The 17338-nt window shown below is 35.2% G+C and overlaps 7 protein-coding genes across 7 annotated transcripts; 4 read left to right on the forward strand and 3 right to left on the reverse strand.

Annotated features, from left to right (window-relative positions):
• Positions 1-779: 779 nt before the first annotated feature.
• On the reverse strand, positions 780-2126 carry L201_006215 (sorting nexin-3; the record flags this gene model as incomplete). The annotated part of the gene is made up of 5 exons (XM_066221937.1): positions 780-941; positions 1034-1159; positions 1274-1476; positions 1670-2017; positions 2096-2126. 5 exons carry the CDS (start codon positions 2124-2126, stop codon positions 780-782), a joined length of 870 nt encoding a protein of 289 aa, XP_066078034.1.
• Positions 2127-2585: 459 nt separating this feature from the next.
• Positions 2586-5865, forward strand: L201_006216 (uncharacterized protein; the record flags this gene model as incomplete). The annotated part of the gene is made up of 13 exons (XM_066221938.1): positions 2586-2656; positions 2721-2751; positions 2819-2968; positions 3127-3261; positions 3314-3452; positions 3508-3696; positions 3763-3881; positions 3936-4045; positions 4104-4751; positions 4869-4954; positions 5014-5268; positions 5324-5454; positions 5515-5865. The coding sequence occupies 13 exons, from the start codon at positions 2586-2588 to the stop codon at positions 5863-5865; spliced, it is 2415 nt and encodes an 804-aa protein (XP_066078035.1).
• A 1292-nt stretch (positions 5866-7157) lies between these two features.
• On the forward strand, positions 7158-8950 carry L201_006217 (uncharacterized protein; the record flags this gene model as incomplete). The annotated part of the gene is made up of 3 exons (XM_066221939.1): positions 7158-7770; positions 7959-8199; positions 8299-8950. 3 exons carry the CDS (start codon positions 7158-7160, stop codon positions 8948-8950), a joined length of 1506 nt encoding a protein of 501 aa, XP_066078036.1.
• A 619-nt stretch (positions 8951-9569) lies between these two features.
• L201_006218 (uncharacterized protein) lies at positions 9570-12467 on the forward strand (the record flags this gene model as incomplete). Its single annotated transcript, XM_066221940.1, has 2 exons — positions 9570-11801; positions 11901-12467. 2 exons carry the CDS (start codon positions 9570-9572, stop codon positions 12465-12467), a joined length of 2799 nt encoding a protein of 932 aa, XP_066078037.1.
• Positions 12468-13141: 674 nt separating this feature from the next.
• L201_006219 (uncharacterized protein) lies at positions 13142-14369 on the reverse strand (the record flags this gene model as incomplete). The annotated part of the gene is made up of 2 exons (XM_066221941.1): positions 13142-14056; positions 14196-14369. 2 exons carry the CDS (start codon positions 14367-14369, stop codon positions 13142-13144), a joined length of 1089 nt encoding a protein of 362 aa, XP_066078038.1.
• Positions 14370-15112: 743 nt separating this feature from the next.
• L201_006220 (uncharacterized protein) lies at positions 15113-15997 on the forward strand (the record flags this gene model as incomplete). Its single annotated transcript, XM_066221942.1, has 1 exon — positions 15113-15997. One exon carries the CDS (start codon positions 15113-15115, stop codon positions 15995-15997), a length of 885 nt encoding a protein of 294 aa, XP_066078039.1.
• Positions 15998-16767: 770 nt separating this feature from the next.
• On the reverse strand, positions 16768-17088 carry L201_006221 (uncharacterized protein; the record flags this gene model as incomplete). The annotated part of the gene is made up of 2 exons (XM_066221943.1): positions 16768-16835; positions 16917-17088. 2 exons carry the CDS (start codon positions 17086-17088, stop codon positions 16768-16770), a joined length of 240 nt encoding a protein of 79 aa, XP_066078040.1.
• Positions 17089-17338: the final 250 nt, after the last annotated feature.

Here is a 17338-nt window from a genome sequence, read left to right on the forward strand (position 1 = left end):
TTCAGGGTAAACGGTTTAAACAGATATTAATTTTTAGGGTCTCTTTGGTAGGTATACCAACTGTATTGTCCCTCAAAAAATGTAATTTCTAATTTATTGATTACAAAGTGATGTTATCGACTATTTGTATTGAATTATCATAATTATCTAATATCAATTACAAAAATATGTTTATAAACCGGGATTGAAACTAGTAACTTGTCAATTCCTTATTTTTTGACCCTTAACTTTCCGGTTTCATTTTTCATTTGATTAAAAAGGCCCAGAACCATGATATGATATGATGATGATATCAACAGAGTAAATTGATTGTGTATGATCAGAAAGATGCTCAATGTGGAAAGCAATGTTCTTGAAGAAGTTTAGCTGATTCCGCTAAATGTAAAGCTGGAATCGGGAGGTCACTTTGCTAGAAGAGGGAGTCGATCATTTTAGCAGAATCATTGTATTAGGTTCACGAAATGAGATGAACGCAACCCAACATTCTGTAGCATCTTCGCTGCATCAGAAGTACGATGATTCCGAAGGATTAACAAGATGCATCAATACAAGGCGAGGCCGACTACAACAGTGTTATGGAATCGAGTTGATAATGACATAGCGAATGTAAGGGGAGACTAGAAGTAGGTGGACTGTAGCAATGAAGAAGGTGTATGAACTACATTATAATATGACTATCCATGTCAACTAAGCTCTTGTGAAATCACACTTAAACCACTGTTCATCTCTATCACTGTATCGACCAAAGTGGTTTGAAGATGTTGTTTTCATATTATACTCTATACCCATTGAGATTTTTCCCAAGAAGGATCTTGTAAGAATGCACACAAAACTTTACTTCCAGTTTGTAATAAAGGATGTCCAGCAACAATTTCCAAAAATCTTTGTAAACCTTCTCTACGTTGTTCGATAATATCATCTGTAAATCTATTTGTGAATACCTAGGAAAAATAAAAATAAAAAGGTTCAATATCGTACTTCCATGCATGGATACAGACAATACATTTTAAAGACATAATGGATATTGACTTACTTTCCCAGGTAATGGAGGTATATTGACTCTTGTACTTTCTCTTTCTAAAATGTCTCTAAATGCTTCAAAATCTGAATATCTTCTACGCACAGTCGAGTGACGTAGTTTGAATGCTGGTATATTGGTCTGATGAAGTTAAATATCGAACAAGGGAATTAGCATGATGATCGATGATCAAGCGTGTAAGTATTGTGAAACGTCCCTTTTCTGGATCTCACGAAAGTAATAATGATGACTTACCATACAAACAATCTCATAATCAGTATACATTTTTCTACCAATACCATGTGTCATTGGATTTCTAATTTCAATTTCTAAGAAACTTTCAGGTACAGCATACATTTCATCAAAAGTTTGTGGTCTACCTGCCATTCTAGCCATTTCTGAAAATGTTAATCTAGCTGAAGAATCTGTTCTAACAAATGGTGAATGTGTTACTTCGACTGATAATGTGATTTGATCAATAAGTCAGCATACATCGTATCAAAATTATTGGCAGACGGTAATTGAATGGGATTAGGGAATTGATTAATTATGCGATAACCCGTATATAGATTAGTTGATGAGATCACGGGGAAGGTAATAGATTGGCAGCTAAAAGGACTATTGTGTATCTCGGTCCCAAACTCAACTCACCAGGTGGACTTTGTGGTTGTTGATTATAACCACCTTGACCGAAATAACCCTGTTGTTGATGATTTTGTTGAGGTGTATTTTGCTGCTGTTGATGTGGCTGTTGATGATATCCTTGTTGTGGAGGTGGTGATTGTGGCCATCCTCCATTTGAAGATTGGTGTTGTTGTTGAGGTTGTTGATGATAAACTCCTCCTTGTTGTTGAGGTTGATATCCTGAATAATTTTGTTGAGGTGATGTGAATCCTTGATAATTATTCTGAGGATTCGATTGTGATGGTGATTGTTGATAATTCTGTGAAGGTGATTGATATGGGTTTTGTTGATGTTGTTGTTGATTCTGATAGTAAGCTAAAAAAAAAAGGAAATCCAGATTTAGCTAAATACTTTTCATAGCGGATTGAAACGAAGATATAGTAAATAACACACGGTTAGAATCGTACGGTTGCGAATGACTCATTTTGTGGACCTTAAATACTTGGTTGTTCCAAAATTGATTGATTGACTGTTGTGTCTAGATTTATGTATTATCCTAATTATATCGCCAGTGTCCGGACAAGCTTGAATATGTAAAAGGCTAGTATATCAGAACTTCTGATGAATTGCTCAAATGATTCTTAGTATTATTTCACAAGACAAAGCAATGAAATGATAACGATCAACGCTGAGACCTGCTCGCATTACCTTCTAGGCGTTATAGGACACAGCCGATATCACTGATAATCACTACTATGACGTGGCCATACCTTCCATGCGACAAACATGTGCTACTGAGGTAAAGTGGAGGTGGAGACCCCTGCGTCTGAGCTTTCTTTCATCGTCACTGTAGAATTGGTACTTTTAGAAACATTCCTTTCGAACATTTATGTACTTCTTGATTCATTTTCTGCATATCTTCTTGCTAACGCCATTCAACAGTATGAGCTGTATACATATATCACAAGTAACTGGAAATCTTAGACCTCCCACTATAGCTCAACAAGTTCATCGGTCAGTTTCTTTTCTTCCTCCCTGATTCACAGGAATGATTAACTGATTTATCGGTGAAACACAGGGAAGAATGTACATTATGTTTTGATGGGCAGGTGAGTAAGCTGTCAGGTGCATTGTTCGATGACTGCTCAGCTTATCATATATACTCTTGGACTTTAGGATGACCCTGAAGGAGTATTAGTTTGTTTACAATGCTTTAATGGTGGTTGTTTTGGTGAAGGAAGAAGACATGCTCATTTACATGCTGAGAAAACTGGACATAACCTTGGTGTTGTAATCAAGCGAACAAGGAAAGAAGGAAAAAAGAGAGTAAGTCATTTCTTCAGTTAGTGTTATGATGATGAGGTGTGTCGTTGAGTGTCATGGTGTTGCAATAGGGGTTTGCGTGATGAGGAGTTGAGTGGCAAGTTGAAAAGTAGGAGAAGGTTTGCTCTTTGGCTAAGTATAGCTTACGCACACATACATAGGATTCTACCGAACCACCATTAAAGAAACTTGCGATTTCTGCACCTAAAGATGAGGAATTGTACAACGTATCAACTTCATTACGGTGTTTTAGCTGTTCTCCTATTGGAGAAGCTATACATTCGGATAACCCTCAGGTGAGCTACACATAAGTTTGCTTCCATCCTTTAGCTGACATGTTTCAAATAGATCACTGCAGTGGTGGATGGTATAATGAAAGCACTCTCGTCAGCGCAACAATCAGAAGTCAAAGCTTGGGAAGAAGAAATATTACCATGTGAACATACCTTAACATTACAACAAGAACCAGTTATTAATATAGGACATGGTAAGCTGTTTCCAAGGTTCTGTTTAGCCTAATAGCTTACCAATTGATCGTATAGTGCCATCGCAATGTACATCTTGTGATCTCACAAGCAATCTTTGGTTATGTCTTACATGTGGATTAGCTAATTGTGGTAGACAACAATTCGGTGGTGTTGGAGGTAATGGTCATGCGCTGCAGCATTTTAATGAGACCGGACATATGTTAGGTGTTAAGATGGGAACTATAACCCCGGAAGGAACAGCAGGTATGTCAGCTGAAGACCTGCTCCCGATTCCTCTTCGGAACCATATAGCTGACTAAGCGATCTTAGATATCTACTGTTACGCCTGTGACGATGCCAAAGTGGATCCTGATCTACCTAGACACCTTCAAGCGTTTGGTATAGAGGTTCTAGGTCAGACCAAGACTGAGAAATCAATGACTGAATTAGTGAGCTAGCAGATACTTGGTTAGGAAGTCTCACTAGCTGACAAACATTTATAGCAACTTGAGCATAATCTCAAATTCGATTTCTCAATGACTGGGGATGACGGAAAGGAGCTTGAACCTGTATTTGGACAAGGCTTGACGGGATTGAAGAACCTTGGGAACAGGTAGGCTAGCAGGCGCGGTTGTTGTCATGTAAGCTGGACGCTGACGTAATGTACTCAGTTGTTACATGGCTTCAGTACTGCAGACCCTCTTCTCATTACCCTCATATCGTGCTCGATATACTTCAGATGCGGCCCTTGCTCATTTCCAAACATGTCCAAAATTGCCGGCAGAATGTCTCGAATGTCAAATGCTCAAATTAGCTGATGGATTAATATCTGGTCGATATTCGATTCAAGCTAAAGCACCTCCACCTTCAACAACAGACTTTGATGGCGACACCGAACCACCTAAATTCCAAGAAGGTATCAAACCAAGTCAATTCAAAGCATTGATAGGTAAAGGTCATGAAGAATTTGCTACGATGAGACAACAAGATTCAGAAGAGTTCTTACAGCATCTATTGACTCGTCTTAGATCAGAATCTAAATCACAAAATAGAAACGAAATTGATGAACCTACAAGTATAACGAAATTTGGTATGGAACAACGTTTACAATGCACCGGCTGTAAAAAAGTTGGATTACAAGTTGAACCTGTTGATTTGGCTAGTTTACCTGTAGAAGCGATAGAAAAGGGTCAAGACGAAGAAGGTAAGAAATTATGGCAAGATGTTCAATTGGAAAAATGTCTCGAAGCTCTCTGTGGCGACGAGACTATCGAAGGATATGAATGCGATACTTGTGGCGGGAAGACAACAGCTATCAAGTGAGTAGACCTTGATCATGTCACAGCTACCCATATATTGTGTCTCTCACGCGCACTTTCCGGACCATATCGCCTTTGTAACGAATCCTTGAGCTAATCGTATATGGTTGTGATTAGATCCACAAGATTCAAGACATTCCCAGAATTACTGGTACTACATATGAAGAAGTTCCAACTTGTCAACTGGGTACCGACCAAATTGGGTGAGTCACTTTTTCGGCTTCAAGGATTTATAGACAAGCTGATCAATTCTTTCCTTCAGAAATTCCCGTCAAAGTTCCAGATACTCTCAATCTCGATACTCTCCTTTCTCGAGGACTTCAACCTGGAGAAGAGGAAATGACCGTAAAGACAACTACTTCGACATCATCATTGCCTGAATTCAACGCCACAGCAATGTCGCAACTCGAAGCTATGGGTTTCCCAACAGTCAGATGTCAAAAAGCATTACTTGCCACTGGTAATTCAGACGCTGAAATTGCTATGTCATGGTTGTTCGAGCATATGGAAGATCCAGGTGAGTTACTTCTTCCTTATACATATCAAGTGAACTGACAGCCCTTTCGTGGCAGATATCGATTCACCAATTCAACCTCAAGCTATCTCAAATGCGGCTGGTCCTGAACCATCTGCTGATCAAATAGCTATGATTAGTGATATGGGCTTCACCACCAATCAAGCAAGAAAGGCATTGAGAGAATCTGTAAGCTTGGTTGGTCATGCAGATTACTGGCTTAAGCTTACTTTCTTTCTCTTTGTATAGGACGGTAATCCAGAAAGAGCGATCGAATGGTTGTTCTCGAATCCAGGCGATCAAGGTGAAGAAGCCTCATCATCCATAGCTACTTCTACAGCCCCTACTGAATCCAATAAAGATGATGTTGGCGGTTCAAGCGCATTACCAGCAAAATATAAATTAAAAGCTTTCATATCACATAAAGGACCTTCAGTACATTCAGGTCATTATGTAACAACCATTAGAAATCCACAATCTGAAGAAAGTAAACAAGATGAATGGGTTTTATTCAATGATGAGAAAGTCGTCAGAGCTCCTTTAAACGGTGGCGAGGAAATGAGAGAGAAAGCTTATCTGTATGTTTACGAAAGAATTTAAGATAGTCAGTCAGTCCTATTGCAGCTATACCAACTCGTGCTTTCGGCACAAGTATGAGTATGGAGCTGGTTTCGGTTTGTATATACATTTGATGCATATATATGTAACTTTGTTTTGTCTGCTTTCGAAAAAATTCGCTCAGACGATTGGTGAACTTGCCTTTAGCTGAGGTGCACTTTCTCATTTGATCCCACGTAATTACTCTTCATGTAAATTGAGGGGTACTAGTACATGTGATCTGGTACAACGCTATCGTCTCTGTGTATATTACCTGCATTTCATTCAACATAACCTTACTATATGTAACATAATCTTACTATATGTCTCTCTGTAAAGCACTCGAATTTGTATCATTTCAGGTTTCTTCATAGTCCATATGATTTATATCTTATGCGGACTCAAATAGAAGTTATCGCCTCAATCTGTTTTTGTTATATAAAGAAGATTAACTGATGGTATCAAATGTTGAGAAAGACGAACGTGACACTCTAAGATTATCTGTATTTGATTCAGGAACAAGCAATTATTTAAAAAGGCCCGAACTGTCCGGAATGTAACCTGTAACTTATTGCTATTATAAGATCTCGCCATATCTCTTTATATCTCTTGTTTCTAATGCGCAGTCAATCAAGTCTTTACTTTTGTCCCGGTTTCTTGGCACCTTGAGGTAGTTTGTATTTCTTCTTTTATTGCTCATTATTGCTCTACTTGTATAGATGTATAGACTGTAGTATGTTTATTAACAACAACGCTTGATCTTTTTCTTTTTTTTAAAAAAAAATTTGGATGTTCATATATTTGTATTTCTCGTTTTGTATGATCACCCATCCAATCACAACGACTACGACAAACACAACAAACAATAAACGATTAACTTTCAGATCAAATAGATTTAAATGCGCAGTAACACCTTGTAACACAATCCTCCCTCATCAATTAAAGTATTAAATTATTGTGATGGCTCATCTGTGTTCAAATAGATAAACAACCTCGAAGTCAGCTATTCCAACTGCAACACAACACAAAGAATTTGTCTAGAAAATCAGAACTTCTTATCATCAATCACCAACAAAAGATTATAACTCACGTCGATAAATGCGGTACTCGTAGTACGGAACTTCAAGATCAAAGATCAAGGGAAGTCAACCAAATTCAGCTGCGTGCGGTCACCGAATTTTGATTTCTCGTTCCTTCCAAGTATAGACAAACAAATTGTGCTTTGCTTTGAAAGAATATACCTATACCAATCACATTTGGACCTAAACTCATACACCTATACACTGTTTGGAATAATGCCAAGTATAAACTCAGTCTATATAGAGAAGGAAAAGAATATGGATTCTATACCCATTCCAATGTACGATCAAGGATCTTCTAGTAATCAAAGTAGAAGTGGATCATCCAACTCTAATTTTAGTAGCAGTAGTAGTTCAAAATCAAGTAATCAGAAACGTCCAACTTTCCAACATTCTTCAACATCATATACAACACGTTCAATCTCATCAAATAATACGATATTACCACAATATGAACAATCTCAATCTCAATCAACTGCATCCTATTCCAATTCCAATTCCGATTCCAACCCTTATCAAAATCAAGGATATCCATCTGAAAAATTATCATCATCATCATCTTATCCACCTAAATCAGATCAATATACATCATCTACATCTACCTCCACATCCACGTCTACAATAGGATTATCAGTAAATAATCCTTCCAATCGAAATGGACGTAATAGATCAGTTAGTTTATCATTAAATGAAATGTGGGATAAAAGTCGTTCAGTCTGTTCATTAAAAGGTGAACATGCAGTTGGTAAATCAATGATGTTAGGTTGGATTGTAACTACTTTGTTGGTTTTGGGAATATTAGCTTGTTGGAGGAAAGAATTATTTGAAGGTGAGTCAAAAGTCTAAAGTGCTCAGTATTGGAGAGCAGAGATGGAAGGGGGTGTATTTGTAACGGTGTGTAGAAAGGAATATCTTAAAAGGGCGAAAAGGCAACTGGGTCAATCTCGTTCAACCTCACAACATGAGGTGTATATCAGTATGACTAAATTATCTGACATAATACTTTGCATCTTGTAGCCCTCGACAATCTTTCGAAATATCTATCATCACAAGGATATTATGGTTATGCAGTTTTCTTCACTTTAATTTTCATTACAACGATACCACCAATACCATTATATTCAACCCTAATTGTTTTATCTGGATATACGTTTGGTGTTTGGGAAGGTTTCGTTATTAGTTATTCAGCAAGTCTAGTTGGTGCCGTCGTAGTTTTTTTAACAAGTAGATGTTGGCTAAAGGATGTTATTGGTAGATGGTAAGTACCAGTAGGTTGTGGGGCTGTATCAGCCTAATAGTGTACACATACAAAGAAGAGAGGCACGAATAATGACTGGTTTGGCTACTCCTTTTATAGCCTTTCGTGTTCACCGACCTCTTCAACGCTGCTTTCCATTCTATCGACACATCCCCATCTATTGCTGTTAATTCGAATTGCTCCATATCCCTATAACCTACTCAACGTTATATTAGCATCATCACCTACATTATCACTAAGAACATATACAGCATGTACAGCATTAAGTTTATGCAAATTAGTCTTACATACTTGGATAGGAGCTGGTATACATAATTTATCGGAATCATATGGACACTCACACAAACACCCACAATGGAGGCATGGACAAAAAATTGATTTAGGTGAAGACGATCAATGGTTACCTGATGATTCATCAAAATCACATCCACATCCTCATCATTCACATCATCATTATCACTATTCACATCATTCTGATTCTAATTCTAATCAAAGTGATGTAAATTGGAAAAGTAATAATGAATATGGATATAGTGGTGGTGGTGGAGATAATGAAGATATTAAAACATATTCAACATGGTTTGGAATAACATTATGTATATTTTTATTCTTTTATTTAACTTATATAGCTAAAAAAGCAGTTAAAAAAGCTCAAAAAGAAGATGAAGAGAGATTAGTAAGAGAAAGTGAAATGAGTCAAGTTGGTCAAGGTTTATTAGCTATTTCTCCAAGACAAAGTGAAGAAGTATAGAACCTTTTTAGTAAAAGAAAAGTTTTGAGAAAATGACTTTCACAAAATATGTATAGGAAAACAAAGGACATTTTAGTTATTCTGTTTATTTGTTAGTTATATTTGAATTTGATCGAAGAAAGTTGTACTATACAATATTAAATACCCACCATAATCCCTCTAGAGATCATTCAGCTTGATTTATATTACTATTTCTTCATATTGTACATCAAAGGTTTTCTTGTACTATTCGGCAGATCATATCACTGAATACATATACATGTCATCTTATATATGCATAAAAGCAAGCTATGAAAAGCTCTCTCTCCTGGTCATAATAATCTTTTCATATTCATATATAATATATGTTGTTATATACAATCCCACGTGTTTTCATTCGTCCGCCAAAATTTAAAAAAAAAACAATAACCGTAAACCGTAACAACGAAAAGCTTAAAATTAAGTACTTATGACATCTTTTTTTGCTTTTGCTTGAATCTCTCTTGTCTCTCGACATTCTGATTTTAACAACTAACATTCATAGTATCAAGTCAACATCATAGATAGCTACTCAATCTAGCTTATTCCCAGAGGAAAGGAATGGAAACCATATTTGAAGGATATTTCCATTAATAATGCAATGTCATTAACCAGTTCTTCACCTCCTCCTTCATCAATTTCACCTACTAGGAAGCAACAACAGAATATAAATTTACCTTATACACATACAGTACATTCACAATCACAATCACAATTACATCCTAATTCAGGATCAAATTCACCTATTAAGAATGACTCTCCATTATCATCATCATTATCATCGAATAATAGCGGTGGATCATCTTCACCAAAGAAAATTAGATCAAGATCAAATACGTTAAATATGAATTCAACTACTAATAATAATAATAATTCAATTATCAGTCCTGGTATTAATAATGTGAATATTAATGGGTATTTTCCAAATTACAACAATAACAATAAACAACAACAGCAACAACAACAACAAGTAGTAGGTCAACAACAAATGTTATCAAATACTGCTGGTTTAAATACAAGTACAAGATCTGCACCAACTAGTCCTAATGGTAGAATAACCAACCAAGGTTTAACACCTATATCAAATATAAATGGAATACAATTGGATCAATTACAAAATCAATATCAACAACATATTCAACGTCAAGCTTTACTCAGTCAACAACAACAACAACAACAACAACAACAACAACAACAACAACAACAACAACAACAACAACAACAACAACAGCAGCAGCAGCAACAATATAATCATGCTCAACCTCAACAACATCAGTATCAGCTACAGCAACAGCAACAGGGATTACCACAACAGGTTGGATCCATGGGTCCACCTTCAATAATACCTTTGTCCCATAATCAAAATACCAATAGACAATCACACGTACATTCACAATCTATTCCATCAGCATATCCTATACATAATTTACCTCCATCATCATTTCACTCACCTATAAATCAGCAATATATCTCTTCGCATCAACCACAAACTCAACAGCATGTCCAATCCCAGCCGTATAAATCAAATCAACATATCGGACCGTCACGTTCAATAGCAACTCATGTACCTGCCGCTAAAACCATTATAAAAGCTAGACCTAGACAATCGTTCTCATCTTACTCATCTAAACAGAATGCAGAAGATTCGGGAATAGATTCAGATGCTACCGTAACTCCATTTAGAGGTAATACAGACAGTGGAATTAAATATAAAGGTAGTTTAAGTCAACCTGATTTGACTGCTTTAAGATCAAAAAGAGTTGAAGGTTGGACTGAAAATCTTAAAGGGAAAAACGTAGCTACAGCGAATCATCAATCGACCTTATCCACCAAAGGACAAAGTGAAATACCTAGTGTCAGCAGTAATGATATAAGAAGAAGACATTCTTTAAATAGACAAAAAACGCCACCTTCATCAAAATTATCATCATCATCTGATAGTCATGCACAACAGACCAAAGAAGGCTGGTTGCCAGCATCACCAACAAACTCAAGATCAACTTCATCTTTGACATCATTAAGAAAATCTCCAACTGTATCACCTAGTAATTCACAGTTATCCATACCTACAATGTCCCCTATCTCACCAATTTCGAACGTTTCACCATCGAATAGACATATAACACCGATACCCTTATCAACATCGACATCAGCATCATCTTCCTCTGATGAGGAATACGTCTCCTTGATTTCTACTGGACAAATTAATCATAATAGATCATCTAGTATGAATACTCTACCAATGGAGAGAGGAATATCAAGCGAAGATGCAGATGATGATTACGAATCTACATCAAATTCAACCAATTCACCTTCAGGTTCATCAGGTTCATTAACTTTCTCACCGAAAAGAACTAAATCGAAATCGTCATCGAACTCTCAACTAAGAAATAGATTCTTAGCAGATAAGAGAAATTTGAACAATTTATCTAATTCGAGCTCTATATCAACTGGTCTAGGTCTGACATTGAATGATGATGATTTGGACTTACATGCTGAGAATGATAAACAGCCAACGGATTCATCTGAAGTACCTAATACCATGAAGTCCCCTTTGAAGTTCCCATTGAACATATTAGATAAATTAGAAAGATGGTTTCAAAATTCAACATTATTACCATTAAGATTATTAGCTATTATACCTTCTTTATGGGGTATTTGCGTTTTGATTCAAGCTTTTATTACAGGTGGACTGTATGTTGATGTTTGGCCTTGGGGTGTTGATTTAACTAGAGAAGCTTTAGAGAGATTAGTTGCTGGTGAAACCCAAAATCAACCTTTTGGTCAATGGAAAGGAGTTGATAGAGGTGATGCGTTGATTTGTATCGTTTGGGTAAGTGAATAAACATTTGGCAGTTTATGAGACATTGTGTTCATCGAGGGACTTTTAACTGATTGATATGTAATATGGTGTTTGTTTAACCCATTTTAGGCAATATGCACCGCCCATTTTTGTTTCTCTTTAACAACCGGTTTAACACATAGATGGAGATCATATTATTCATTACCTTCAACTATAACACGTTTGGTTTCTTTACAATGTTTATGTTGGCCTGCAACGTATTTGACATTATGGGTTTTAGGTGCAAATAGGTTATTATTATGTTGGGTAGTTATTGGAGTCACGACAGGTTGGTCAAGAACTGTTCAAATGTGGGTTACATCGAATGTTATACCTTCATCTAAACATATCAATCAAGGAATTGTTCAAGCAGTTGATTGTGACGGAAATAATGGTAGAAATGATTCATATGGTAATACTGGAATTGAAGGTAATGGAGATTTAACACCTAATTTAAGACGATTGCCTATACTGATTAATGATGGACCACCTGAAATACCTGAAGGTTTAAGTACTTTTGAATCTTTTAAATGGGGTAGAAAATGGGATTGGAATAATGTAGCTAATCAAGTTGGATGGAAAGTTGGTTTTTTACTTTTAATTACTTGCGCATGGCTATTTTGGGGTATTGAGAAGGGAACGAGAATCAGAATTTGAAAGTATTTAGATATATATACCAATTCCTCTAGGAATTATATATTCTTTGTAGATTACCTAAACTTGATAATTTCATATAATCAAAATTGTTGTAAATATACGGAAACGACAAAATGATGATGATAATGACAATGACAATGACAATGACAATGGCAATGATACTATAATACTAAAATCCATAATTACAAGTACACTTTAACGAAGATGCAACCACCATCTCATTATTACGAATGTTTGGTTGATGGAGCAAACCGATCTCCAAGAGAGCGAGATGACTCACGGTTCAAAAACCATTTATACCATGGATTTATCCATGATTATGCAAAAGTACAAAAGGATGTTGCTGTATCTTCAATCACTATACTACTCGTACTGTACTGTACATACTCTTTGTGTCAGTCAGTATATCTATCTGATTTCTTATCAAATTTGTACTGTACTCAAACGTCATGTCTGCGATTTTTAGCGATGTCCTTTGACGTTCATATAAATGTATCTATGCATTGATGATATCCGTTCATATGGCATTATAAATGTATGCTTGAAATTTTGTTATAAATATCCTCTAAATCTGGGATGGGACCCGCTTAAATAATAATAATGAAGCTTGATTCTCTATCTTCACTAAATTAACTCCATCTCCTGAATGATTTTTTTTTTTTTCCAAAGCCTTTCTAGTCATCTTTTATACCTACATATTTCCTTCTCCAATGTAATAAAGGTTGATGATGATCTTTCAATGTGTTATCGTTATTTTCAGATATTATTGAAGGAATATCTACATCTATAACTCTACATATAAATAATTCACTTCCTTCTCCACTACCACTACCATTACCATTTGTAAGCGTATTACTTGATGTTAATGCTGAACCACATAAATTTTTTAATAAAACACTTCCAACAATTTCACATTTTAATGAACCTAAAGAATTTTTTAATGAAGGTGGATGATTTTCATTTTCATTTTTATTTATCCATGTATTAGGTAAATTGAATATACTTGAATGATTATTTGAAGGTAAAGATAATGAATCTGCTATTGATTCATTTGATTTTGATAATAATGATATTGTTAATGGTGTTGGATGTTGATTAAAAGGTATCGTCGTTGTATCTGCTGAATTTTCTGTGGTAGGTATACTAGATGAAGATGAAGATGTAGGATTTAAAGGATTAGATGTAGTTTGATCAATAAGGGGATTTGGAATTTGTTCAAATAATGATTTTGCCCATTCTGGAGGTTGTTCAGGCATAGGTAATTTTGATAATGGCCATGGTAATTCTGATTTTGGTGGGAGTGTTATTCCTTTTATTGTATTCGGTATTTGTATTTGATCTATATTCGTATTTTGTTTAGTAGTTTTAGATGATGAAGTATATGATGAACTAGGATGATTATGATCAATATGAGTTCTAAATGGTCTCAAACAATCTGCCATTCTTGAAGGTAATCTTAATGAAAATGCAACTAATGGAAAAGGATATAAAGTTAATGAAGTGAATGAGGTCAAAGTTGCACCGTGATATTTCGATTTTCCATATAATGTTGATGTTGAAGGTACCGATGTTACTGCTACAGCTACTGGCTAAAAAAGAAGAACATTCATGATGAGCATTTAAATCAGCATTTATTCATTCTATCCAATTATTTAATTGAGTGATTAGTCCTTTTCAATCATACTGTGAATAAAAGATTCTTGGAAGATTATATAGATTAAAACCCACTTGAGCTACATTCCTCATTACCTCTCTTAACAATATTGAAGGATCATTCACTTTATCTGAAAATGCTTTTCTCATTAATCGTATAGGTGATTGTTTCCATGATCGATTTATTGATCTAGCTGTACTTGTAGTAGTAGTTGCTTTTCTTTTTGCTATTGCTATTGCCAACACCATGTTACTGAAATTTAATGTTGGAAATCGTTTTTGCCTGAGTGCGTTTTTGCCCTTGTCGATTTTTTAAGGGAGTTTGAGTTGGATATTTGCCCAACAGATATATATTTTCTTTTCCGAATGATTGAACTTATCGATGATTTTGAATCTGTTATCGGTCGACGTTATGCAGGCCCAACTCTCCTTATGCGAACTGAACATGAACATGCATAAATCTGAAAATTCAGGTAATCTCGTTGATGTCTCTTAAACTAACTTATCGATTGATCCGTAGGAATTTCCGGGTATACCACGTGAATCCGCGAATGATCGTCACACTATATACTACTATTAAATAGAGGTAGATAACGATAAGTTGATGATCTCGAACGCATATTTGTTGTGTTATCAAGCATATTTATCCCATTCTTATTTTGAAATCTTATAATACTATTAACAAATGGTCAATCTCACTCAAACATTATACCAGCGCCATCGGTAAGATTCAACAAGTTGACCCTAGTCATTGGAAGATTGAATCTCTCACTCAGCTACTCCCTGAAAACAGACTGACATCAAATTGCTACTTTGCGTCCTGGCTTTTCAAGTAATTTATCAAAACATTGATAAGCAGATTCTCATTTTGTCATCTTAAAACAACATCATTCTATTTTCACAAGTATATATAGTATCTTGAGATCGATTACTCGATTACTTTAAAGGAACACCCTCATAACATATATATATATATATATACCAATTGCAAAATGCGTAAAGGTCCAGGTATATCAGCTTTATCTAGACATACAACATATTCAAATCATTATAACAATTTATCAAATTCCATTTCTTCAAAAAATTTAAAAGATTTAACAGAATCATTTGAAAATTTTAAATTTTTATTGATTGAATTTTCAATCAAACATAAAAAAGATATTAGATCAGATCCAGGTTTTAGATTTCAATTTCAAAAATTATGTTCAATTTTAGGTATTGATCCTTTATTATCATCTTCATCGTCTTCTTCAAGTAGTAGTAAAAATGAAGGTGTTGTTGGTGGTGGTGGTGGAATTTGGAATATATTAGGTATAAATGAATTTGAATATGAATTAACTGTTCAATTAGTTGATATTTGCGTTTCAACAAGAAATGTTAATGGTGGTTTAATTTCTTTAGATGATTTAATTAAAAGAATAGAAAGATTAAGAAATCCCCAAATAAGAAATAAAAGTACTTCTCAACAACAACAACAACAACAACAACAGACAACAATAACGATAGAAGATATAAAAAGATGTATAAAAATACTTGAACCTTTAAAAAGTGGATATAAATTAAATAAAATTGGATTAAATTATTATCTAACTAGTATACCAAAAGAATTAAATACAGATCAATCAATTTTATTAAATTTAGCTTCAATTTCAAATGGTAAATTAACTAAAAAATTAATTAGTCAACATATAAAACCAAATTGGTCAAATCAAAGAATAAATTTAAATTTAATTGATTGTTTAATGACTCAAGGTTTAGCTTGGATTGATGAACAATCAATTACAACTAATCAGTATATAGAAAATGATTATACGGATTTGAATAAAGATATTCAAGGTGATATTTGGATTATTGCTGCTACGAATTTTGAAGATTGAAAGAAATTTGTCGATGTGAAATTTGTAATATATAATTCATGGAATGGAATATTGTAGATTAGAAAAGCATAACTATCGCTATTTAGAGTTGTATGAATTACTACATGTAGCATCAAGTAATCGAATAAGAGCCGTTGATAATGAGATAGCGGTATATAAAAGAAGGCTAACCGTCTATCCAAAGTATATAATAAATCTGAAGATACTTTGTATCCTTTATCAACAGGCCAAGACCAATAGCTTTGACTTAAACCGTGACGACTAAGTCTAAGTTCTGTTGCCAAATGGTCGGCTGGTGTCCGGCGAATGGAGATTACGGAGAGTGCGAGAGATGAAGTAGATGGTTTAATTATCATGATTTTAGATATGATTAAGCAAAAATGTGTATTTCAGACGTCAGCGTCAGTTGATTCCACAAGTAATGAGAAGTCTTTGATTGATTATGCGACAGCGATTTTTCATATAATCAATCACACTCACATTTGCAAATAGTGGTAATCCAAGCATGGCACAACCTATCAGACTAACTTTTAAAGCCGCAATTGTGATGTATCTCCAAAATGGGTCTGTTTCGGGCTTCACGCTCAAATCGGCTTGGATTAATACGTGAATAGAGGCAACGGAAATAGCCAAAAAAGCGATTCGCAAAATAGCAGTGGCGAATGGTGAAGAGTCACTGATCGTATGTATATTTTTTGGATCATCAGATAGTGTTCAATACGTTGAGATTCAGCATGACCGAATAGCCATACCCGTATAATTTGAGTAACTTACGGAAAGCCCAGTGATGACGATATAGCTACCTGTGCGATTACAACAATGAATGATAAAATACATGCTGTCTAAACAGAAGAATGACAGATCGTGTCAGCTGCTTCCCTTAATGAAACAGTTTCGAGTCATATAATGAAGAACTCACCAATCCCCATCGCAGCCTCGACGGGAAGACATATCGTTCGTATATCGTTTGCTTTGTAATCTGCACGATTATCACCGTTAATTTGAATTTGAGGAAACCTATTCTCCAAAGGCATTTCAGGTGTTACACCATCTTCATGACGCTCGGAGCTTGAAATTTCAGGATCAGACATTATGAATCTTTGTTTCACAATGAGACGAAATGCATCTTTGGAAGTTAAAGATTTAACTGAAGATGAGATATTTGATTGACGACCAAGCGGTTACAGTGTTGAAGACTGTTGTAAGCTGCTTTGAGTAAGCTACGTACTGCACATAAGATTCGCAATCCCATGTAACGTGTCGTTTTAACATGAAACCGGATCAATACGCTGCTCTGATGTCACAAATTGATCTATACCAAATACAAATAGATCAAGTAAT

Source organism: Kwoniella dendrophila, chromosome 8 (assembly GCF_036810415.1).
Source record: "Kwoniella dendrophila CBS 6074 chromosome 8, complete sequence".
Taxonomy (NCBI): domain Eukaryota; kingdom Fungi; phylum Basidiomycota; class Tremellomycetes; order Tremellales; family Cryptococcaceae; genus Kwoniella; species Kwoniella dendrophila.